Consider the following 27,151-nt stretch of genomic DNA (forward strand, 5'->3'; position numbering starts at 1 on the left):
AAATTCTTTATTTTTCTTTTTTTTTTTGATAGGAATAAAGATTTATTAAGATCAAGATAGGGAGAACAACTTATCAGCCTCATTAAAAACCTCCCTAATCTAAATGGAGGAAAAGAGTTCTAATAAGAGAACAAAACAAACAGACATATCAAAAGCGAAAATCAGGCCTACAAAGACAACAAAAGCGAACAGAGACAAATCCAAAAAAAAAAATATTCAAACCGACCAAACAAAACATCTACAACCAACTAAAAACTCATAACAATTCCAACCGAAGAGGCTTCGACGACTATCACAATCTGAACATGAAGAAATCAAAAGCTCCCTCAACGTGTTCCTTTCTTCTCGGCAACTCTGCTAGAACAGCGACGCCATGTCTGAGTTACTACAATAATTGGCAACCAAGCTTGATATGGAGACTCCTTGTTGAATATTATATCCAACTCCATGACTTATTCTCTGAAACGAGAAATAAGGAGCTTGGCAAAATCTTAAAAGGCAGCGATGGGCCCACATGTTGGGGAAGCTCAATAAACTAATCATAGCAAACAAAATTGAATAAATAAATTGCCTCCCTCGTCACTAGCGCACACAAATATGAAAAACTATAAGGTTGCGTGGACATGTATTCCATTGGAACTACCACCGAGATGTGACCACTAGGATCCTCAGAGAAGTACGTAGCTCGATTCCCACCCACCGCATATGCTCTTGGCTTGTGCCTATGGTTAATTTCTAAAAAGCACGGCTGACCACCCATCCTTCCTCCACTTTAGAGTGAAAAGCATCAAACCTCCACTATGCACAAAGTAGTGTATGTAGTTAATTATAAATTAGAATAAACTAACGCACTCGTAAATAAAATTACTCGAAGTCAACTTATTATAATACAACAATATTCCTTTTTATTACCGAGATCAATCCTTTGATTCTAATTAACTATGAACCTAGGTGAGATGGTAAGGAATAATTTTAAACTTTCATCCGTGGACAGGAAGGAGTTCAATCATCACCCTGGGTATGAAGCAATATTAAATCTTGTGACAAGTGTCTATAAGTGTTAGGCATGTGTTAGGTTTTTGACTGATCCAATTCGACCCGAATATTATATTCATCTAAACAACATTTGATTTAATTTGGGTTTAGAAAGAATCCATCAAACTCAAAACTCGACCCGATTTTGAAGTGAAAAAAATCACACTCTACCCAACACATGCACACACAACACATATAGCACATATGCATGCACGCAAGAACACATATGAGATAATATTCGTAAAACTAAGTTTTACATTGATTTAGGATTGTCACACACATATGACTATATGAGGTAGGATGCAGATACACAATGTAAAACTATAAAACTTTACATTGATTTAGGAATGTCAGATGCGTGATAATAGATTATTGGAATGAACACTAAGAATTGAGAAGATACTCAATGAGAAAAGAAAAAAGAAGAAGATAATATCAATTGTCTATTTAAACTCGTCAAACAATCTTAAATAAATGTAAAATTAAAAGTTTTTACAATATGCAAGTGAATCCTAAACATATATATGTATAATTCTTACTTTAATTCAAAAAAATAATTTAAATAAAAAATATATAGAAAATAGTATGATTATAATTATCTATAAATATATAAATAAATTTTTATTTATTTTTATAATTATTTTTAGCGTAAAATACACTAATGGTCCCTCGACTATAAGGTGGGTTTTTTAAGTCCTTCGACTATAAAAATTATAAAATAATCATCTGACTATAGAATATTACTTTATTAAATCTCTCGACTATTAAAAGTAACAAAATGATCATTGACTATTCATTATGATCCAAAATCGTAATTTTCTGTTAAAAATTAGTGGTTGTCTAAATTGGTCTCGAGATCAGATTTCATCACATCACAGTCAACATGTTAACGTTCAGCTCAGAATACCGTCGATATTTTAGCAAAAAAAGATGAGTTTGAAACATAATGAATAGTCAACTGACATTTTGTAACTTTTACATTATCCATTATAAATTTAATATTTATAATTTTATTTTTATTAGAAAAATGTAAGAATATGGGCGTTTCAATTAGTTCCATGAAATTTTGATTTAAAAATGATATTATGTAGATAAGTCTTCTGGTTCCCATCGTTTTTATTGCCCATCGAAGCTTCGATTATAGTGACCGAGTCGCCGCGTTCGCCGCCTCAAAACCACCATATCCGCCCGAAAGCCACCGTCTTTGATTGGGAACGCGTGTCCATATTTTATTGATTTTTTACGAGCTGACTCGAACCGTCATGCTCTCCAACTCAGCCACGCTTTGTCCGCCCAATTATCAAGCGCCCGCTACACGTGGTTCGCGTTTATTCCATGGGAGCATATGTGAATGAAAATACATTCCATTATATGTTTCAATAACAAAATATAGATAAGCATCTCTATATTTTAAATTATGATAAATCTTAGGTTAAAGTACATAAATTGTCCCTCGACTACAAGACGGTACTTTGTTCATTCTTCTAACTATTGAAAGTTATAAAATGATCACTGATTATAAGGTATTATTTTTATTGAGTCCCTTATTATTAAAAGTTACAAAATAGTTACTCAATTATTCATATGTCATAAACTTTTCCTTTTACTTTAAAAAATTGGTAATCCTATGAGTTGGACGTTAACCTGCTCAATGTGATACAATAAAATATGATCTCATAATTATTTGAGTTGTATTGTATGGACCGCGTCTTTATTTACATTATGTCATCGAGTCCGTGCTTGAAATATTATGTTGTTGAGTTAGTAATTGAAACAATGACGATACTAGTAGACATTATTAAAATATGATTTTATCATATCTCAATCACCAAGTTAATGTCAAACTCAAACCACCATCGATTATGTAACGAAAAGAAACGAGTTTGAAATATATGATGGATTTCTAGGGGTTCATATAAAGATTAATATAAAACAATACACATGTTTTCTTCGTATGGAAGGATGTTCACGAGGTGAATCACTAAATCAAATCTTTAATTAACTCAATATAAAAGTTAGTTATTTTAATAAATAAAGTATTAATATTTTCAAATAAAATAACAAATAGATGTCGTTGTGAACAAGAAAAAATAAATTAAAAAAACCATCTCTTAATAATATTTTATAAAATTTAATTTAGATTAATCAACTGGTGAATTAAATATTAATTATTATAACAAAAATCTTATATTATAAAATATAAAAATTTAGATGAGAAAGAATAAAAAAAGTGGAGTTAATATTCACTTATTTGTATATTCTTTGCTGTAAGGGTAAGCAAAGGCTTGCACTTAGCAAGCAACAAAATTTCTTTATTTATTTACTTCAGAAAAAATACTGAAAAATTGTTAAAAACATAATACGTCTATAAACTATGATTATATATTAATTTGAGTCCCTGAGCTTTTAAAAATTATAAAATGATCATTAGATTTATTGAATCATTAGAAAACAGTCATTATGACACTATTATAATAATAAAGTCGAGAAAATTTAATGAGTGTAATAAAATAATAATGGTAAGAGATTTGTGTTTGAGCTATCATGTTTTGTCGATTTTCTGTCTGGTTTTAGTTCCCATGCTTGCTAACCTGTCTCCTTTATCCAAAATTATCTTTGTCGAGTTAAAATTATATTCAAACTTATCAGTTATATTATCCCATTATCTTTTTTTCTTCGAAATCGCTGCCTTTATTTTTATTGTTTAAATATATATTAAAAAATAAGAAAAATTATCTGATAATTAAATTCTATTAACTCTGTTAGAGTTTATAAAAATTATATATATTTAAGGAGGATTATTCTACGCTCGACGAGAAGCGACGAGCGCTGCTAACGACGAGCGTCATTAATTTAATTTATAAAAATTTAAATTCTAAAGGATTCAACGTATAATTATAAATTAGTTAATAATTTAAAGATAAATTATTTAAAATAAAAGGTAAATTATACAAGTTACCACCTAACTATTGTCCCTTTTTATTTTGACTAATATTTTTGAAATTTTGTCAATCAGGTCACTCAATTATATGCATTCAATTATGCCACTTGCCGTTAATATTTAACAGAGAAGCCGATGTGGCAGTTCAAATATTTGGTATAGTAACACATTTTGTCACTGTTACTTATATATTCTATCAATTTGGTCCTAATTTCAATAAATTAAAATAAACTTAACCCTCAAATCAAATGGTGTCATGTATAATGAACCAAAATTCAGCTTTTTAATTTTATTTATTTGAACTTTAAAAGTTATGACATATTCTAAATTTATAACAAAACAAAATTTATAACAAAACTTTTTTCTAAAAAATTGAATAACTCAAGAAATAATTTTTATATTAAATTTAAAGCAAACTAAATTTATTGCCCTTTTGATATAGGTCAATCTCTTAGTGCAAAAATTTCCATGTTAAGTCCACTGAGAATCTTATCATTATAAACTTTTATCATTATAAATTTTTAAAATTATGGACATAAAAGGCTGTGTCAAATGTGAAAGAAATATATGTCACCTTTTTCTATTAGAAATTTATTGGATAAAAATTTCTTAATTTTATAGGTTAGACTATATCATCTTTTTCTAGTAGAATGTTATTTACAAATAGTAGTAGAATAAAAATTTTGTCTAGCAAACTTTATGTGCATGGGCTAATCAACTATATTTTCCTTAAAACTAAAAGAGAGTACGGTACCATTGATTGGATGCTTCTGAGAACCATAAAGGAACTTTTCAGTAAAAAATTAGTTTGAGTCCTTTAGAATATAGTTAGGTGGCTTAATTGAATGCATTTAAATAGTTGAGTGACCCAATTAACAAAATTTTAAAAATATTGATAAAAAATGAAAAGTGCAATAGTTAGATGGTCACTGATATAATTTATCCTTTATTTTAAATGATTTATCTTTAAATTTTTAACTAATTTGTAATTATACTTTGAGTCCTTTAGAATTTAAATTTTTTATAAATTAAATTAATTATGCTCGTTATTAGTGGTGCTCATCGCTGCTCGTCAAGCACCGTAGAATTTTCCTATATTTAAACTATCTAATTAAAACAAAGATTACCATTTCAACGGGAATAATTTTTTTTGTTTTGATTCTCAAGACTTTGTCAGTTTGTCTTAATTAAATTCAGATGACCTATGTCACACACCTGGTTTTGATGGATGAGTCTATAAACTGAGATTTTTTGTATACACAATGACTCGAACTTAAATTTTACTTGAATGCCATCAAGTTGCTTACCACTTAAACCAACTTTTTATTATAATTGATTTTTAGTATCGAATTTGAAAGCATTTTCGATTTCTTATGTCTTAAAATTAGGGTATTTTTAAAAGGCTTAATATAAAAATAAGTGACTAAATTATACTCAATTTTAGTGCCTAGTGCCTACCGTTAAAAGAAATAGTTAAATGACACGTTTCACGTCTAGATATTGTTTAAAAAATAATATTTTTTAAATATAGGCGTGACACATATCACTTAACCGTTTTTTAACAATAGACATATAAAAGTGTAGCAGAGAAAACTTTAGACACCTATATTTTACAAAAAATTCTTTAAACACTAATTTTTTTTTGAGACATAATTGAAACACTTATTTTTATATTAAACATTTAAAAAAATATTTTTATATTAAACATTTTTAAACATTTAAAAAAAAAAAAGAGATTTTCCTAGGAACATGTCCTAGGACAACAAAAATTTTAATATATCTTGGGTTGATTGTTTCATGCTTCAACAACCCAGTGATCTAGAAATTTCTTTTGAGTCAAAATTATCTAAAGGGAGACTTATCCAATTTTGAACGCATCTCTAGGTTAATATTGACCCCTTTAATTTTAAATTAATTTTTCATATAATTTTGAGCCAATCTATTAATGAGTTTGAATGGTTAATAATTAACACGAACTAAGCTACTTAGTAGTTAAAGGGATTAAAGGGATGATTGTAACTCTAAAAGTTCGGATTTAAACACCAACAATTGTAAAATATTTAAATCTTCATCGTTAAATAATTAGTTAAATTAAATCGAATCTAAGTTTAAATTAATAGTATAAAGTAAATTCAACGTGAGCTATGTTTAAACCTATCTTTAATAATGGATAGGCATGGAAGAGAAAATGGGTACCATTTGTCCACAAAAAACGAAAACAAATATAGTATTATGGGACCCAAGTGTTAGTGAAGAATTAGGCAAAGTTAGAGCCCATAAGTTATCACAACTTTGAACCTTTGTATGTTTTGCCAATCACAATTAAAGGAAAACGATTATTTTGTTTAATTAGGGTTTAAACGTAATTATATGCATGTACTTATTATATTTTACTTTTCAATGTTTTCCGTTTTCTTTTTATTTTTTGGTAAAGCACACAAATCATCATTAAATTATGTTAAAATAACATTTTTAGTCATTGAAGTTTTAGAAGGTACAAAATGATCATTATACATTATAAAATATTGATAAGTTCTATTTTATAATAGTTTGATATGTTTAATGACCACTTTGCTATGGTTTTATAATGTTTAGTGACTATTTTGTAATTATTAAAAAGTTTAATGACAATTTTATAATTTTTAAAACTTGAATTACCAAAAGGATTACTTCAATATAATTTAGTGATCAATTGTATACTTCATCCTTTATTTTTAAGGATTATAGTAAAGGATCAAAGTGTATTACTATCCCTCTTTGTTGTAATAAAAAAGGATAAATTACTATAGTGCATTTTCTAGTTGCATATTTAATTATAAAAGTTATAAAATGATCATATGTGTTCAATATTTATACTAATAAAAAATAATAAAATTATTTTTTTATTGAAAAAAATTATAATAGTAATAAAAAGGGATAAGTTACTTTTTTTTATTAAAGATGTAATGAGAGATGACTTAATAAAATTGATATACTAATAAATGTAACCATTAATATTTATACTTTGTTTTAATTTGATCTTAAATTTTAAAAAAATATAACCTTCACTATTTAGATATTATACTAATTTAATCTTTGTTATTGTTACAATTATAACGATCCGAGAAGAAAAGATAAAAGAAAAAATAATTTATCAATAATAAAAAAGAACAATTTAGAAATAAATACAAAATTTCTAGCAGATTAACGGATTGGAAACAAGATTAGGCTATAGCGACACAATTTCCTTAAGATAGACTTTTGACCATTTTTTGGTGCTCGAGATTGTCCTTCGTCTATCTCACAATATACAATAATTAGATGATTAGCATAAAATAACACAACCGTAGAGATCACAAACGATACTTTTGTCAGAGCTTATCACTGAAACTAGAGGAGAAGAACAGAGATTTCTAAGTTGTGTTTAACCTGGTAAGTTTGTATGGTAGTTATAGGGTTTCACGTAGGAGAATAATTTAAAAATAGGGGAAAATTTGCATTTAGTACCTAAACTATAAGTTTTTGTTCGTTTTACTACCTAAACTTTCAAGTTTTTTAAAACCACACCTACCATTTAGTTTTTGTTTAATATTAGTATCTTGCCGTTAAAAACTTAACGTCACTGTATTGTTTTAATGGGTAAATTACATCATTCATTACTCAACTATCTTCTAGCTCCTATTTCGGTATTAAAGTTTAAAATTTTTTAATTTTACTACTCACATTCATCTAAGAAACTCCTAGAACCTGCACGATTCAGAAGATTAAGCACCTTTACTGCAATAACTGCTCCACTCTCTTCAAGAATTCCTTTGTATACATAACCGAAACTTCCCAAACCAATCAAATTTTGCATGGAGAATTCGTCAGTAGCCTTAAGATGCTTCGGTATGATAACTGTAAAAGGGAATTTTCAGCAGAAGTTGTTGTTGGTTGATGCCTTTTCTTATTTCTAAACCACAAGATGAGGAGACAAGTAAAAATTAAAGCCACTCTTGGCAAGTGTAACACAAGGATGCCTCCACAGAGCTTGTTGTTTCCCTCGACAAACGTAGCACTTGCATTCTTAAAGTGTCCTTAACTTGGTATCACCCACTCAAAATCATTAAATGAGAGATTCAAATACTTTAATGCCCCAAAGATCACAAGTAATTCCGGAATAACACACGAAAGATTATGGTCATATACGTCCAATGCCTCAAGTCCTCTCAATGAACTCAAAGATGCTGGAATAGGCCCTTCAAACCAATTGTCGTTTAATAACAGCTTCACCAGACTTGTACAGCTACCAAGGTTGTTTGGAAGCAAACCAGATAGCCTATTTTGAGAAACATCCAATACACCTAGATTTTTCAGTTTTACTTCAAAAGGAAGCTCACCAGTCAAGTAGTTTGATGATTAATCTAGTGAAAGGACCAGTGATGTGAGTCCAAGTACTTGATGGGGTATTGTTCCTCTAAGATTGTTATGAGAAAGACCCAATCCATTCAAATTTTGGTAGTAACCTAGCCTTGAAGGAATGTTTCCCTTAAGATTGTTACCATCTAAATTAAGTCCAATTAGAACTGTTAAATTTCCAACAGAAGAGGGAATAGCCCCATAGAGAAAATTACTATGAGCAGAAAATATCTTTAGCTTCTGAAGCCTCCCAATCTCAAATGGAATGGGACCTGATATTTGATTTATTGAAGCCCATAGAATCTCCAAATTGATGAGATTTCCAATCCCTTCTGGTATTATTCCCAGTATTTTGCTCTGGTCTATTAGTAAATGAACAAGGGTGCTAGAAAAATTGCTAATGCATTTAGGAAAAAACCCTCCAAATTTATTATTTGAATATATACAACATTTCTAGTTTGGTATTATTGACTAAAGTACAGATAAAGTTTAAGTCACCTTCTCTTCCATATCCCAAATGGTTTATGCCTACATGAAGTATAACCAATTTATCCAGCTTCTCCAAGGAAGGTACATTTCCAGTGAGTCTGTTCCCTCCGATTTGAAGTTCGTACAGATTCGAGGCATTAGATATTGAAATCGTGATTTTTCCAGAGATTTGGTTTCTGCCTACAGAAAAAAAACTCAATATATGGCATTGTGATTGCTAAGTTAGAAGGAAGAGTACCTTGAATCTTGTTGTAGCCAATATCAAACACTTCAATATTAGAGAGATTGAACATTGCCACAGGAATAATACCCGAGATTGAATTTTCAAGAAAGGTAAACTGCAAGAGGTTTTTCAGTTGCCCCAAAGCATAAGGTATAGTTCCACACTTCCACTTAATCCATTTATGGACAAACCAAGTGTCTTCAGGGATGACAAGTTCCCCAAGGAAGGTGGGATGCTCCCTCTTAAACTGTTGTTGAAAAGGCTTAAGACTTCCAGGTTTGACAAGAGGCCTGACAAATCAGGTATTTCCTCTGTTAATTGGTTGCCTCTCATGTGAATTATTCTGAGCTTAGAACAAGCAGATAAATTGGAAGGAATTTCATCACTGATGGAGTTGGAATCTTTCCAGTTTTCTTAAACGGCCAATCTCTCGAGGGATCTTATTGTAGAAGCTATGCCCTCTAGATTCAACTCCCTGAGAAAGCTCAAGTTTCCGATGAATGGTGATAAAGATCCGGAGAGTTTGAGGGATTGCAGTTCCAGCTTGGTGACTCTCTGATGATTGCGACCGCCTGTAACACCACGCCACTGGCAGAAATGAAAGGAACTGTTCCACGGCTCCATAATTCTGAGCTGATCACCGGTTATCTTTGCTTCGAACTGGAGTAAAGCTTGTTGATCAGTGCCATTTCCTCGAATTACAGGGCTTGCGATTGCTAAACCAAGCAAGTTAAGACCCTGCAAGCTGAAGCATGAGAGGGTGATAACTTTAATGTAAACAAGGAAAAGAGAGGTGGATGCTACCATATGTGTTTTTGATAGCTCCATCAACATGAATCGATTTCTTAATTTTTGAGATTGATTAATATCTGAGAATGCTTTGTTCATCAACAAGAACCGGTGTGCAATTTATGTAGTTTTTGAACACTGATATTATCTAATTCAATCCCTTCAATCGGTTCCAGTTTTCTTGACCTTTGAAAGTCAAGTGGCTACTATTTCCATGGGCCACACGCATCGTTTTCACGTCAAAATAATTCTTTAATCCCAGAAGAAATATGAAGAAAATATAACAAAAGAAATATAAATAAAATATAAAAGGTCGATCCCACATAAACTCTACAACTGATTTAGTTATCTTCTTGTTTTTAAACGGTAGAGTTTGAATAGAGATGAAATTTAAGATAATAAATAAATAAATAAAAATATAAAAATAAAAGGTGAGATAAGAAAAGATAAATATAGGGTTTTAAAAAAATATTTGAAGATAAGATAAAGGCAAATAATAAATAAAATAAAATAGTAATTAGTGTTTGAAAAGAAGACTTATTGTAAAAAGTAGCATCAGACTTTCAACTTTGACTCTGTTTCCTTGATCATCGAAATAGATTTTACTTCAGGATTCATGCTGATTACTTGTCTACAAGGACAAATCCTTGTGACTATGCTTTGTATACCGAATATCCAAGTGTGATCTTTAATATCAGTTCGTGAATTGATCTAAGCAACAACAATGTTGTAGATCTAAAAACGTTGAGGCTCGAAAAGCTACCGACTCGGATTATGTTGTTTCAACAGTAATTTGTTCCGATTTCAGTTTCCTTTTAGCAAACAATTTTGCTAAATGTGCTCCCAGGAAGTCGAATGTGCTTCAATAAGCCGATTCTTCCTCCCACGTTAACCATAACAACATCCAGACCAACATCAACTTTTTGGTTTTAAAATTTGTTTTGATTTGAAAATAAGCCCAGAAAATAGAGAGAGCTATTCGAAGCTATTTAAGAACCTTACAATTCTCACGTTTGGAATTGAGTCATCGCTTTAGGCTTCGACTTAAAAGAAAATTAGCTAAGCATGACAAGAGTCATACTTAGCATGTTTAAAAATAAAACTTAAAATAAAATAAAAAAATTAAAACTTGAAAAGAAAAGATATAACTTTATAAAAATAGAAAGAAAAAGAAGAGTAGATTCTCAATTGTAGAGAGATTGTTTTTAGGCTTATTCTTAGTGGGTATTTATAGCCTTCAAAAATCCTAAAAACAAGGAAAATATAATTCCTAAAAATAAAAGATAATTCCTAAAGATAATTATTAAATATTTAAACTAAAATCCTAAAAACATGAGTTTAATTTGAATTTGAATTGTTGAAACGTACGGATCCATTCGTCCTTCTAGAAGCATTGACTGGACCTTATAGAAGGTGCTGACTCATCGCCTCGTCAGATGCGTCATGCCCACTAAGCCAGCTTTGATTCCGAATATAAAAAATTGCAGAATTCTGCCCTTTAAGTGCATTTTCCAGAATCTAATGTTCTACACAGAAAATGAATCAAAACGAACAAATTAGTTACAAAAATCAACAATTAAGTAGCAATTTAAAAGCAAAATAATAACCAAATTAAGCCCCTATCACAGGTTTAGTTAAACGAGTCTACTTGGGGGTTGGTTTTATGGTTGATATTTCAGAAAACATTAATTTCTTGTCTAAGAAAAGGATATAGGGAGACTTCTCAAGTAAACGCCGTATTAAATGGAGGAAACTCTCTCAGCAGGGTCACTGTCATTGGTCCAAATTTTCCAACTTCGAAAATGAAAGCCCTTTATTAGGTTCACGCATCATAGAAAATCAAGTAGATTTCTAAACCATCAGATTCTACTTTGACAAAATGTATTGGAAAGCTTTGAAGACAGATGCATCGAAGTCATTTCTAATCATTAAAGCTTTGGGAAAACATGAAAGCCTAAACAAAGGTAAGTTACCCTTGAAGAAATGCCACTTTTCGAGCAATGAATAAATCAGAAACACACATCTCCTTCTAAGCAACAGGCAATCAACTCATCAGTTTAGTATATTTAGGAATGTTGTGTCCCCCATTGCCATCTACCAAAGAGGAAGTGAACATTGTGATAAGTTTTAGCGAGCAATGCCCTATGGCTTTCCTTCACCTGAAAATGCCATGAAGAATACAAAAAACCAAGCATTTTGTAAAGAGTATGAAAAGTACCTTAGTTGCTTGCGTGGGAGTATTGATGTCAATACACTCCAAAAAATAGATATAAATATCCAAAAATTACATATTAATCATTGTTCGGATTGATATATACTCCGAGACCACCACCAACAAAAGCAGGAAAAAATTAATAAATAGATATAAATATCCAAAAATAAATTAAAAATTACAAATTAACAACGCTGGAAGAAGGGCTTGAATCTTGGACCTTGTGGTTAACAGCCACACGCTCTAACCAACTGAGCTATTCCAGCTTTAGAATTAAAGTTTGATATATCTTCTTTTCTGAATTTCTAAGTGGCATTGGCTTTATGTTAGTGGTGCATTGATTTTAAAGAGGCCAATGGTATGGTGGATTAGTAGCAAAGCATGTTCATGGCTTTGTGGTGATGGTTATATGGCACAGGACTCGATTGTCTTATATGGCTTCTCAACAATGTCCTACGGTTATCCTTCACCTCAGAATGCCATGAAGAATACAAGAAAACCAAGCACTTTGTTAAGAGTATGAAACGTATTTTAGTTGCTTGCGTTAGTGATCAATCAAATTCTTTTGTCAAAACGCCTTTCAAGCCCGAAATGCTGAATATAACATCCCGTAAAGTCTGGTGCATGTGTAGTTGTGAAGCAAACCATCTTGGTTATATGAGTGCAGTACACTCTTTGATGATATATTCTGCATCCCGAAGGAAGGTGTATTGATTACTTAATGAACCTTATTAAGGCTAATTAATGTCATGCAAGGTGCCATATTGACTTTTTCTACATGCAACAATACAAGCACTCAGCTTTGGAAAAGTATTTCCCAGGAATGACTAACTTGTGGGAAAAAAATCCAAACACCTATCTAAATTAGGTAACACATGACTTTCAAAGTTGGAAAACTTGAACCAATTGACGGGAGATAGAGCAAGAAAAATATCAGAGTTCAAAACCTACTTATATAGCACTCTAGTTCTTGATGATAAACCAAGAACTCTCCAATACAAATCAATCTCACCAATCAAAAAGCATATGGGAGCGTCCAGCTCTTTTTTCTCTGTTTACATTCAGGTTATTATTCTTCTCTCATGCTTCAACTTGCAGGGTCTTAACTTGCTTGGTTTAGCAACGACAAGCCCTCTAGTCAGAGGAAATGATACAGATCAACAAGCTTTACTCCGGTTCAAAGCCAAGATAACCGGAGATAAGCTTGGGATTATGGAGTCTTGGAATAGTTCTATTCATTTTTGTCAGTGGCGTGGTGTTACATGCAGCCGCGGGCATCAGAGAGTTACCAAGTTAGAACTGCAATTCTTCAGACTCTCGGGATCGTTATCACCGTACATTGGAAATTTGAGCCTTCTCAGGGTCTTGGATCTTGCAGCCAACAACTTCTACAGCCAGATTCCTCAAGAAATTGGCCGTTTAAGAAGATTGGAAACATTAGAGCTGACCAATAATTCCATTAGTGGTGAAGTTCCTTCCAATTTATCTAGTTGTTCTAAGCTTGCGTACGTTCATATCAGAGGCAACCAGCTAACGGGAGAAATACCTACTTCGCTTGGTCACATGTCGAACCTGAAATTCTTGAATTTTGTCAACAACAGTTTGAGAGGGAGCATCCCACCATCATTGGGCAACCTGTCATCCCTGGTGGAACTTTCTTTAACATTGAATGAGTTAAGTGGGACTATGCCTGAAGCTCTTGGACAACTGAAAAATCTTTCATTTTTCTCGGTAGCAGGAAATGCAATATCTGGTGTTATTCCCCTCACAATGTTCAATCTTTCCAACATTACAAGCTTTGATATTGGTCAAAACAAGATTCAAGGTACTCTTCATTCCGACTTTGAAATCAATATGCCACATGTTGAGTTCTTTTCTATAGCCGGTAACCAAATCTCCGGACAAATCCCTATTTCAATATCCAATGCCTCATATCTGAATTCACTTCAACTTTCGGATAATAGGCTCCATGGAAATGTGCCTACGTTAAAAAAGCTGGACAAACTGTATTCACTTCAAATGGTCAAAAACAATTTGGGGAATGGACAAGAAGGTGACTTGAACTTTCTCTGCACGTTAGTCAACAATACCAAACTAGAACGATTATTTCTAGGTGGAAATAATTTTGGAGGGGCATTTCCCAAGTGCATTAGCAATTTTTCTAGGACCCTTTTATATTTATCAGTAGATATGAACAAAATATCGGGAAGAATCCCAAATGGGATTGGAAATCTCATTAATTTGGAGTGGTTATCGGTATTTCAAAATCATCAGGTCCCATTCCCTTTGATATTGGGAGGCTTCGTAGACTAAATATATTTTATGCTAGTAGAAATTTCTTCTCTGGGATTATTCCCCATTCAATTGGAAATTTAACACAGTTAACCAAACTTACCTTAGATTTTAATGATCTTCAGGGCAAGATTCCTTCAAGTCTAGGTAGCTGCAAAAACTTGCTTGGGATGGATCTATCTCATAACAATTTTAGTGGACCAATACCCCTTGAAGTACTTGGACTTCCATCCTTGTCCATTACTTTAGACTTATCATCAAACTATTTAACTGGTGAACTTCCTGCTTCAATAGAAAATGAAAAGTCTAGGTGAATTCCATGTTTCTCACAACAGGTTATCTGGTTTGCTTCCAATCAACCTCGGTAGTGTTAGTCTAGAGTACCTACTCCTGGATGACAATGTTTTTGAAGGTCCCATTCCTTCGTCTTTGAGTTCATTGAAAGGTCTCCTGGCATTGGATGTATCTGAAAATAATCTTTCTGGTCGGATTCCTGAATTTCTTGTGAGTTTTAAGTCATTAAAATATTTGAATCTTTCTTTCAATTATTTTGAGGGAGTGATACCAAGTGAAGGAGTCTTTAAGAATGCAAGTGCTACATCCGTTGAGGGAAACAATAAGCTTTGTGGAGGCATCTCTGAGTTAAACTTGTCCAAATGTAACTCGGAAACATCAGTCGGAGGATCAAGCACTTCCCTTAGAATTGCAATTATTGTTGTGATTTTAGGGGTGGCTTTGATTTTCACTTGTCTCCTCATCCTGTGGTTTAGAAAGAAGAAAGAGCAGCAGCCAACAACAATTTGTGAAGGAAATCCGCTTTTACGGTTATCGTACCAAAGCATCTTAAGGGCTACTGATGGATTCTCAATGCAGAATTTGCTTGGTTCAGGAAGTTTTGGCTCTGTATACAAAGGAATTCTTGAAGAAAGTGGAGCAGTTATTGCTGTAAAGGTGCTTAATCTTCTGAATCGTGGAGCTTCCAAGAGTTTCTTGGCTGAATGTGAGTCATTGAAGAACATTCGACATCGGAATCTTGTCAAGATATTAACAGCCATTTCAGGTGTCGATTTCCAAGGTAATGATTTTAAAGCATTGGTTTATGAGTTCATGGCAAATGGAAGTTTGGAGGAGTGGTTACATCCATCTACCGAAATGAATGAATCGGAGATGATGAGAAATCTGAGCTTATTTCAAAGAGTTGATGTCGCCATAGATGTTGCTCATGCACTGGAGTATCTCCACCATCACTGCGAGCTATCCATCATTCACTGTGATCTGAAGCCAAGCAATATTTTACTCGATGAGGAAATGGTTGGCCATTTAAGTGACTTCGGCTTAGCAAAAATTCTTTCTGCAGATGGACCTAATCATTCTACTAATCAGTCGAGCTCCCTTGGATTAAGAGGAACAATTGGCTATGCTCCACCAGGTGAGTTCACTTTATTCATTTATTCTATTTTTACAAACATTCTTTACATGCTTCTATCTTTTCATAGCATAATCTGAAAAAGCAAAACATATAATCCTGAAGTGGTTTTTCATAGATTTAAAGCATGGACATGAGAGGCTTATCTTTATATATTTTTTTCCTGGGTCTACTTTTTTGATATTTTCTATATGTAATTTTTGATGCACAAATTGTAGAATATGGCATGGGAGGTGAGTTATCGGCAAAAGGCGATGTGTACAGCTATGGCATTCTTTTGCTAGAGATGTTTACCAGAAAAAAGCCGACTCATGATATTTTCAAAGAAGGTGTCAACATTCACAACTTTGTCGCGGCAGCTTTGCCTGATCGAGTGATCGAGATCATAGATCCCATTCTTCTTCAAGAGAGAGCTATTCAAGACACACTTGCAGATGTCGCTCATCTTCAGCACTTGAATTCTATATTTGAAATAGGACTCACTTGTTCTGCTGAATCACCTACCGAGCGGATGGATATGAGTGATGTTGTTTCCATGCTTTGTTCTATCAGAGAAAAGCTTCTTCATCCAACTCGCTTGCGTCGTGAGCACCAAACTTTATATGTTGCTCAATCAGAGGGTATACCATATAATGTCTTCTTGAGTTGCAGTAAATATGTTGCATTGTTCTTAACAAAATGATCAGTCACTACTTGACTTGAGACACATAAAATTGCACTACGTTTTCCGATAAATGCTATATTGAAACGGTTATGGTTACATTTGACGGAATAAATCTGATGATTTAGACATTTTCTTGATTTCATATGTTGCAGGTACCTAAGGTGCCATAATATCAATGGACTTGAGAGGCTCAGGTCAGTCAAAGTGCAGCTATTCTCTTTTATTCACATTGCGTTTGATATTTGTAGGACGACTATTTTCTGCTAAGAAAACCCCACTTTGAGAATACATATAATCATATAGTGTGTCTGTAATCTCTATGAAACATAAATCACATCCCTCTGTGGATCAAAGCTTTAGTATCAGTTATCGGTACAGTAGGACGACTCCGTAACATCAAAATCTACTATGTTGCTTCAGATTGTAGCCTCAATATTGAAGAGGATTATGTTAACAGCCACAAGTTCGAGGAAAAAAAGATTATGTTAAATACAGATTGCAGAGAAACTATATATAATTAGGAAATTAACATCGTAATGAGTTTCGGCGAGCAATGTCCTATGGTTTTCCTTCAACTTAAAAGGCCATGAAGAATAAAAAGAAAAAAACAAGCACTTTGTAAAGTGTATGAAACGCACCTTAGTTGCTTGCGTTCGTTATCAATCAAATTCTTTTGTCAAACGCTTTTGAGCACTAAATGCTGAACATAACATACCGCAAAGTCTGGTGCATGTGTGATGGTGAAGCAAATAATCTTGGTACATTGAACTTCAGATTTAATTTGTGAAAAAGCACAGCATGTTTGCAGTATCATGAATCCTGGTCTGATGACCTGCTAATACCATGTAGAATGTGAACAAAAGAGACAAGCCAACACCTTGTCTGACCTAAGTCTCTCATGTTCATCAATACGACACTTTAGATACCTGCAACTTGCAAACATGAAAATATCTTTTACTTCTTCATATGTCTAAACACAACAATTATCTCCAAAGTAGTGGAAATCTGCCTCAATTGATGAAATGAATGGCTAAGGTAAGAAGACAACATTACCTTCTGACTGTGCAGCTTATGAAGTTCGAATCCCACGATGTAATTGAGTTGGACGAAAAAGCTTGTCTCTAATAGAACAAAGCTTGGTAACAACATCACTCATATCCATCTGCTCACTCGGTGATTCAGCAGAACAAGTAAGTCCTATTTCCATCATCAAATTCAAGCACTGAAGATGTTTGTCATTTCTCTGCCTGTTTTCATTGAGAGTGATGTCTTCGATTGTTCCTCGTTGTACACTCTCTTGAAGAAGGGGATCTGCAATCTCAATCACTCGTTCGGGAAACGCTGCCTTAACAAACTTGTGAATACTTAAACCTTCTTTAAACCTTTCATCAGTCGGCCTTTTCCCCGTAAACATATCTAGCAGGAGGATGCCATAGCTATAGACACCACCTTCTGTTGACAACTTGCTTCCCATGCCATATTCTATGTAATAACTAATAAGAAGGGCATATAACTTCTTTAATCATCAAGGGCTTTGCAAATGATCTGGTTCTCCCCTAGACATCCGGCTCTCCGTTTTACATGGAATGCTCGCACCCTTGACATTCATGGTGGTCAAACCCGAGACCTCAAAAAATAACTACAATTCATTTATCACATATATCATTTGGTTCGTACATTGTTCATTCTAATGTGTATTTGTTCATTTTAATAAACTTAGATTTACACTTATAAAAATATTTTTAATTATTATCATTAAAATTAGTGGTTATTCCAGAAATTTATGAATGAGGTCCGAAATTTTAATGCTCATTTTCTTAAACAAAATGGGTATGCGAATATCTCATTTTTCTCGTTCTCTTAACACATTGAACTGAATTTAATAATTTATCTAAAATAATGGGTATTCACTTATCCGGAGCCAAGTGCATCCGTTATTAATTAAAATCTAATAAAAATATGTGCCCCACCAATCATATTAGAACGCGTGTAATAATACTAACCATCTCACCGAGGGAAGTATATAATCATTATTTACTTTCCATTTCAATGTTTTCTTTTTCATTTTTTTGTCGTGTAAAAAATAGGTCATTTACTATTTTCTTTAATAATATGTTGTCAATTTCAGATAATTTTTTTTGTTTAATTTATCTTTTTTATTACTAAATCATCCCTTATAAAGTTAAGGGTGCAATTAATTATATTTGTTTTTTCTTCTAAAATTTAAACGTTTATCAATAATTGTAGTTCTTAATTTAATTTTTTTTCAAAAATAGCTATAATTATGCTTTTCGACATTATGTGAACTTTTTTTAAAACTTTTTTCATAAATATTTCAAAAAAAAGTAATAGTTTCTGTATAGTTTTTATATAGTATATTTAACTTATTTTTATTTTTCTATATAGGATGGTGAACTTGGAGCTCTGAGAAAGCTCAAATCTAGTATGTTGCCTCGTGGAGAAACGAGACATTGCCACTCCTAAACACCTATGTTGAACTGATGAGAATACGGGGATGGATACGGGACCGGGACAGGAAATGACAATTTTTAAAATTATAGGGTACTGGGACGGCAAGAATACGACATATAAAAAAATTAAAATTATAAATAAATGTAAACATTCGTAAATAAAGTCGATACTTCATAGAAAATTAGAAAATAAAATCCATAAGTAAATCACAATATTAAAGTATCAAATCTCAAGACTCAAACAATAAACGACAAACATTGTTATCATCTTCCGAGATTAACTCGTTTTATATAAGCATGTTTAAGTTCGCAAATCAAAGCTGCATAGACTCGAAGACCACAAATAACAATAGAAAGAAAAACTATTGAGTAGCTATTATCTGAAAGGAAAATAGAAGCAGCAACAGCCCCTAAATACCAATCTGTAAACCACATATTAATCATTTTCCCAACTCTTGTACTGTAAAGCCGAGTCCTGAAAATTCCAGATAGGATGTGAATAAAATGTAATAGAAGCACTTTGCCTGACCTTAGCTACTCAAAACCGTTCATACTATGGAACCTTAGGTACCTGCAACATATGAAAACAAGGAAGGGTCTAAACCATCAGATTTACTATAACAGAATGTAATCAAAATTCATTTTGCTTGTTAAAATCATTTGAATTAAAGCATTTATCTGAACTCATGTAATGATTGATTATTCTGTTTAGAACAATGTTAGTTGTTTACCTTCTGATTTAGTACCATATAAAGCTTGGTGCTCACGATGTGAGCAAGTTACACGAAGAAGCTTGTCTCGAATAGAACAAAGCTTGGGAACAACATCGCTCATGTCCATCCGCTCACTAGGTAATTCAGCAGAACAAGCGAGTCCTATTTCAAATATTGAATTCAAGTGTTGAAGATGTATGTCACTGTGAGTTATACTTGAATTTTTTCCTTGAATAGCTCGCTCTTGAAGAAGAATGGGATCTATAATCTCAGTCACTCGATTAGACAAAGCTTGCATAACAAAGTGGTGAATGCTGAAACCTTCTTTGAACATATCATGAGTCGGCCTTTTCCCCGTAAACATCTCCAGCAAGAGAATTCCATAGCTATATACATCACCTTTTGTTGACAACTCGTCTCCAATGCCATATTCTGCAATTCATTTATCACAAATTATATAGTATCAAGATTTCCTCTCACATTCATGCTTTGAATATGCGAAGAATATAAAGAATGATTATAGAAGTTGAGGAAATGAATATAGAGAATCGACCTGTTGGAACATAACCAATGGTTCCTCTTAACCCGAGGGAGCTTGATTGATTAGTAGAATAGTTAAGCATGTTTGAAGAAAGGATTTTTGCCAAGCCAAAATCACTTAGATGACCAACCATTTCCTCATCAAGTAGAATATTGCTTGGCTTGAGGTCACAATGAATGATCGGTGTTTCACAATGATGGTGTAGATATTCGAGTGCATGAGCAACATCTATCGCCACACTTACTCTTTGTAAGAAGTTCAAGTTTCTTGTTGTCTCAGGTTCATTCATTTTGACGTATGGATGCAACCAGTCCTCCAAGCTTCCATTTTCCATGAACTCGTACACCAAGGCTTTAAAATTATTGCCTTGGTAATCAACCCCTGAAATCGTTGTTAATACCTTGACAAGATTCCGATGTCGAATGTTCTTCAAGGCTTCGCATTCAGCCAAAAAACTCCTCGAAGCTCCATGGTTAAAAAGATTGAGAACCTTTACCGCAATCAATGATCCACTCTCTTCAAGGATTCCTTTGTACACAGAACCAAAACTTCCTGAACCAATCAAATTCTGCATAGAGAATCCATCAGTAGCCTTTAGGATGCTTTTGTACGATAATTGTAAAAGCGAATTTTCTGCACAAGTTGCTATTGGCTGCTGCTTTTTTTTCTTTCTAAACCATAAGATGAGGAGAAAAGAGAATACCACAATCAGTCCCAAACTCACAACAACAATTGCAATTTTTAATCTTTTGTTCGATCTTTTTCTGTTACATCTAGATAGGTGTAACTCAGGGATACCTCCACAAAGCTTATTGTTTCCTCTACCGAATGTAGCACTTGCATTATTAAAGATTCCTTCACTCGGTATCGCTCCCTCAAAATCATTGAAAGATACGTTTAAATACCGTAATGCCCCAAAGCTCTCAAGAAATTCTGGAATCTTACCTGAAAGATTATTGTCAGATAAGCCCAATGCCATAAGACCTCTCAATGAACTCAAAGATGGAGGAATAGGTCCTTCAAACAAATTGCCATCCAAGAACAGATACTCCAAGCTTACACATCTGCCAATGTTCTTTGGAAGAAAACCAGATAATTTGTTGTTGGAAAGATTCAATGCACCTAGATTTTGCAGCTTTTCTACTCCAACACAAAGCTCACCAGTCAAAGAGTTTGATGATAAATCTAGTTCAATAGACAAGGATGACAGCTCAAGTACTTCACAGGGTATTGTCCCACTAAGATTGTTGTAAGAAAGATCTATTCCAATTAAATTTTGGCACTTTCCTAGACTAGATGGAATGTTGCCCTGAATATTGTTAACATCTAAAACAAGTTTTGTTAACATTGTTAAATTCCCAATAGAGTGTGGAATAGTCCCAGAGAGAAAATTCGTGTGAGCACTAAATATATTTAGCTTCTGAAGCCTTCCAATATCAAAGGGAATGGGACCTGATAGTTGATTTTGGTATGCCACTAGTGCCTCTAAATTGGAGAGGTTTACAATCTCATCCGGGATCCTTCCGAAGATTTTGTTCCGTTCTATTCTAAAATGGAGAAGGGTGGTAGAAAAATTGCTAATGCATTTGGGAATTACCCCTCCAAAATTATTTCTGTTTATGTATAGAAGTTCTAGTTTGGTATTATTGACTAAAGTGCATAGGAAGTTCAAGTCACCTTCTCTCCCATGTCCCAAATGGTTTACCCCTAGTTGAAGGCTTTCCAATTTATCCAGCTTTTCTAATGAAGGCACATTTCCAGTGAATCTATTTAATGAAAATTGAAGTACATTAAGGTCTGTGGCATTCGATATTGAAATCGGGATTTGTCCAGAGACTTGGTTTCCTCCTAAAGAAAAGAACTCAAGATATGGCATAGTGATTCCTAGGTTAGAAGGAAGAGTACCTTGGATCCTGTTTCCGCCAATATCAAAGACTCTGATCTTGGATAGATTGAACATTGAGACTGGAACAGTACCAGATATAGCATTTGTTGCTGCTGCGAAAAATGAAAGATTTCTCAGTTGTCCAAGAACTTCAGGTATGATCCCAGTTAATGCATTCCTCGTCAAGGCAAGCACCTCTAGGGATGACAAGTTTCCCAATGAAGGTGGGATACTCCCTGTCAAACTGTTGTTATGAAAACTCAAGTATTTCAGGTGTGACAAGAGACCCAACGAAGATGGTATTTCTCCTGTTAGCTGGTTACCTCTCATACCAATGATTGTAAGCTCGGAACAAGCAGATAAATTGGATGGAATTTCACCTCTGATGGAGTTATTGGTCAGGTCCAATATTTTTAGTCTTCTTAAATGAGCGATTTCTTGTGGAATCTGGTTGTAGAAGCTGTTTCCCCCAAGGTTCAACTTCCTGAGAAAGCTCAAATTTCCAATGTATGGTGATAAAGATCCAGACAGTTTGAGAAATTGTAGTTCCAACTTAGTGACTCTCCCATGCTTGCGACCGCATGTAACACCGTGCCACTGGCAGAAATGAATCGAACTATTCCAAGACTCCATCACCCCGAGCTGATCACCAGTTATCTTGGCTTTGAACTGGAGTAAAGCTTGTTGATCGGTCTCATTTCCTCTGATTGCAGGGGCTGCTGTTGTTAAACCAAGCAAGTCAATAACCTGCAAGCTGAAGCATAAGAGAAGAACTATAACTTCCATATGCTTTCTTGATTGCTCCATCAACCTGAATCAATTTCTTAATTGATGAAATTGATTCGGTTTCGAGAGTGCTTTGTTGACCAACAAGAACTAGAGTGAAAAAACAAATGAGTAAAAGCTGAATTTCGTTTAGCAACAATTGATGCACAAGTAAACGCTGAGGAAAAGCTGGATTTAGTGGATGACACTCACGGCAGTGTCATAATTGTGCAGCCATCGTTGACTATTGTCGTTTGAATGAAGAACATCAAAGCAAAGTTCAATAAAAATGGAAAATGAGGGGTTTTTTTCTCAACTAAAGTTTCAAAGTTTGCAGCTCCAACTTGACTTTAGTCCCATCAAGGAACAAGGGAACAGTTGACTTTAGTCCAAACTACTGCAACAATTATGTCGAAGTAGTGAAAATCTGCCTCGAATGGTGAAATGATTGAGTATTTCGTTTAAGGTAAGAAAACAACATTACCTGCTGATTGAGCAGCTTATGAAGTTCGAATTCCATGATGTAATAGAGTTGGACGAAGAAGCTTGTCTCTAATAGAACAAAGCTTGGTAACTACATCACACATGCCCATCCGCTCACTTGGTGATTCATGATTCAGCAGAACAAACAAGTCCTATTTCCATTATCAAATTCAACCACTGAAGATGTTTGTCATTTCCCTGTCTGTTTTCATCGAGAGTGATGTTTGGGATTGTTCCTTGACTTACACTCTCTTGAAGCAAAATGGGATCTGCAATCTCAATCACTCGTTCGGGCAACGCTGCCTCCACAAAATTGCGAATACTTAAACCTTCTTTAAAATTTTCATCAGTTGGTATTTTCCCTGTAAACATCTCTAGCAGGAGTATGCCATAGCTATAGACATCAACTTTTGTTGACAACACGCTTCCAATGCCATATTCTACAATTAAATCATAAAAAAATTAAATATAGAAATAATTGCGGAGAAAATATAGGGAACCTACTTTTTAGATTATATCTTTTGCTTTTAATAATGGAATAAATTAAAAAAGTGAACATACCAGGTGGAGCATAACCAATAGTTCCTATTAATCCAAGGGAGCAAAGATTAGTAGAACAGTTGAGCATATCTGCAGAAAAAAATTTCACCAAGCCAAACTCACCTACATGGCCAACCATTTCCTTATCAAGTAGAGTATTGCTTGGCTTGAGCTCACGGTGTATGATCGATATTTCGCAATGATGGTGCAAATATTCAAGTGCATGGGCAATATCTATAGCCACGCTTACTCGTTGGAGGGAGTTCAAGCGTCTAGCTGTCTCCGGTCCATTCTTGAGGACAGATGGATGCAGCCAGTCCTCCAAGCTTCCATTTTCCTTGAACTCGTAAACCAAGGCTTTAAAATCATTGACTTGATAATCGACACCTGAAATGGCTGTTAGTATCTTGACAAGATTACGATGTCGAATGTTCTTCAAGGCTTCACATCAACCAGGAAACTCCTAGCAGCTCCACGATTCAGAAGATCAAACACCTTTACGGCAATAACCGCTCCACTCTCTTCAAGAATTCCTTTGTATACAGAACTGAAGCTTCCAGAACCAAGCAAATTTTGCATAGAAAATCTATCTGTAGCCCTTAAGATGCTTTGGTAGGATAACTGTAGAAGGGAACTTTCTGCACAAGTTGTTATTGGATACTCTATCTTTTTTCTAAACCACAAGATAAGGAGACAAGTGAGAGCCGAAATCACTGCCGGAATCACAACAATAGATGCAATTTTTACTCTGAGAGAAGTGTTTGATGATGTTTTTGAGTTACATCTTGACAAATGTAACTTGGGATGTGACAAATGTAACTCGGGAATGCCTCAACAAAGCTTGTTGTTTCCCTCAACAAATGTAGCACTTGCATTCTTAAAGACTCCGCCGCTTGGTATCACTCCCTCAAAATCATTGAAAGAGATATTCAAAAATTGTAATGCCCCAAAGCTCACAAGAAATTCTGGAACCCATGAAAGATTATGTTCGATACATCCAATACCTGAAGACCTCTCAATGAACTCAAAGATGAAGGAATGGGCCCTTCAAGAAAATTGTCATCCAAGAACAAGTACTCCAAACTTACACAACTACCAAGGGCTTTTGGAAGCAAACCAGATAGCATATTTTTGGAAACATGGAACACACCTAGATTTCTCAGGTTTCCTACTTCAATGGGAAGCTCACCAGTCAAATGATTTGATGATAAGTCTACTAGATTAGACATGGAGGGGATACTAAGTATTTCAGGGGATTGGCCACTAAGATTATTGTAAGAAGATCCATTCCAAGCAAATTTTGGCAGTTACCTAGACTTGAAGGAATGTTGCCCGGAAGATTGTTAAAAGACAAAGCAATTTTGAGTAACATGGTTAAATTTCCAACAGAATGAGGAATAGTCCCAGAGAAATAATTTCTAAAAGTGAAAATATCTTCAGCTTCTTTGAGCTTCCCAATATCGAGGAATGGTACCGAAAGTTGATTTTCTGATACCGTCAGTCCCTCCAAATTGATGAGATTTCCAATTCCATCTGGAATTTGTCCAGATATTCCATTCTCTTCTATTCTAATTGGAGAAAGTTGCTAGAAAAATTGCTAATGCATCCAGGAAGTACCCCTCCAAAATTATTTAGCTATATCTAGAACTTCTAGTTTGGTATTATTAACAAAGTGCAGACGAATTCAAGTCACCTTCCCTCCCATGTCCCAAATGGTTTTTGCATGGATAAATATGACATTTTGTCCATCTTTTCTAACAAAGGCACATTTTCCACTGAGTTTGTTTTCATTTAATTGAAGTGAATGCAAATTTGAGGCATTGGATATTGAAATCGGGATTTGCCCGGATTTTGATTTATCGATATGGAAAAGAACTCGATATATGGCATATTGGTTGCATGTCATACGGAAGAGTATCGTGAATATGTTTGCACCGATATCAAAGGCCACCATATTTGAGAGATTGAACATTGCAATAGGAAGAATACCTGAAATTGCATTTGCTGCTACCGAGAAAAATGAACGATTTGTCAGTTGTTCAGGAGCTTCAGGTATAATCCCGGTTAAAACCTTTTTCTGCAAATAAAGCATCTCCAACGATGACAGTTCCCCAACGAAGGTGGATACTCCTCCAAACTGTTGTTGCCGAAAACCATGCGCTTCAGGTTTGACAAGAGACCCAACTAAGCAGGCATTTCTCCCGTTAGCTGGTTGCCTCTCATACCAACAAATGTAAGCTTAGTACAAGCAGATAATTTGGAAGGAATCCCACCACTGATAGAGTTATTGCCAATTCGAGTTTCTGCAGCCTTCTTAAAAACTGATTTCTTGAGGAATCCGGCTGCAGAAGCTGTTTCCCCAAGATTCAGCTCCTTTAGAAAGATCAAATTCCCATGTATGGCGATAAAGATCCCGAGAGCTTGAGGAATGGAAGTTCCAACCTGGTGACTCAACGATGCTTGCAACCGCATGTAACGCCACGCCCTGACAGAAGTGAATGGCACTATTCCAACTCCATAGTACTGAGCTGATCACTGGTTATCTTGGCTTTGAACTGGAGCAGAGCTTGTTGATCAGTGCCATTTCCTCTAACTAAAGGATTTCCTGTTGCTAAACCAAGCAAGTTAGGCCCCATAAGTCGAAGCATGAGAAGCATTATGGCTTCAATGTAAACAGGAAAAAAGAGGCGGACACTTTCCATCAACCTGAGAATTTTTTCTTAATTGATGAGATGTGAGAGTGCTTTGTTCATCAACAAGTAGTGCAATATAGATGTTTTGAACTCAGATATCTAATTCCATCCCTTCAACGATTCAAGTTTTCGGAATTTGATAGTCATGCATGAGGCTACAATTCCCCTGGGCAATCTTTAGTTAGATGCGTTTACTTGGGGTTGGTTTTTCATGGTCGATATTGTTTTCCATTTATTACTCTATATACTCGGAAACATTAATTTCTTGTACTATAAGAAAGTGATATAGGAGACTAGCTTGTCAAGTAAACGCTGGATTGTACGGATGAAACTCTCTGCAGGGTCGAAATTATCTATTCGAAGGTTTTCCACATAATCTTAGTGTCACCTTTATGGAGAAACTTGGGCATCGACAATTATGGCTGATATTGCCTGTAGGGTCACAATCAGGATAATGTTCAATGAAGTCATAAATCTCAAACATTTCGACTATGAAAGCTACTCTTGATGCATAAACGAAATCGAAAATTCCTCTCTCATTTTCTGTGAAATTCAAAAATTTCAAGTCCGAAAAAATAGTCTCAAACACTTCGGTTTCAGTTGTAACAATGA

General features: G+C 34.2%; 1 protein-coding gene, 1 non-coding gene and 1 pseudogene across 2 annotated transcripts; 1 reads left to right on the forward strand and 2 right to left on the reverse strand.

Annotated features, from left to right (window-relative positions):
* Nucleotides 1-2,466: 2,466 nt before the first annotated feature.
* LOC120176627 (probable LRR receptor-like serine/threonine-protein kinase At3g47570) lies at nucleotides 2,467-16,466 on the forward strand. Its single transcript, XM_039183022.1, has 3 exons — nucleotides 2,467-2,472; nucleotides 15,060-15,787; nucleotides 16,003-16,466. Exons 2-3 carry the CDS (start codon nucleotides 15,226-15,228, stop codon nucleotides 16,464-16,466), a joined length of 1,026 nt encoding a protein of 341 aa, XP_039038953.1. The 5' UTR covers nucleotides 2,467-2,472; nucleotides 15,060-15,225.
* On the reverse strand, nucleotides 12,259-12,332 carry TRNAN-GUU. The gene has a single exon. It is a non-coding gene; the product is annotated as a tRNA-Asn (tRNA).
* Nucleotides 16,467-19,482: 3,016 nt separating the features above from the next.
* Nucleotides 19,483-26,318, reverse strand: LOC120176631 (annotated as a pseudogene).
* Between the last annotated feature and the right edge of the window lie 833 nt (nucleotides 26,319-27,151).

Source organism: Hibiscus syriacus, unplaced genomic scaffold (genome assembly GCF_006381635.1).
Source record: "Hibiscus syriacus cultivar Baekdansim isolate YM2019G1 unplaced genomic scaffold, ASM638163v2 tig00112249_pilon, whole genome shotgun sequence".
Taxonomy (NCBI): Eukaryota; Viridiplantae; Streptophyta; class Magnoliopsida; order Malvales; family Malvaceae; genus Hibiscus; species Hibiscus syriacus.

Excerpts from the sequence above, each read along its gene's own strand:
- LOC120176627 (XM_039183022.1), top strand. The coding sequence starts at position 15,226 with ATGCAGAATTTGCTTGGTTCAGGAAGTTTTGGCTCTGTATACAAAGGA. Across the intron at positions 15,788-16,002 it reads AATTGGCTATGCTCCACCAG|AATATGGCATGGGAGGTGAG; the intron begins GTGAGTTCACTT and ends CACAAATTGTAG.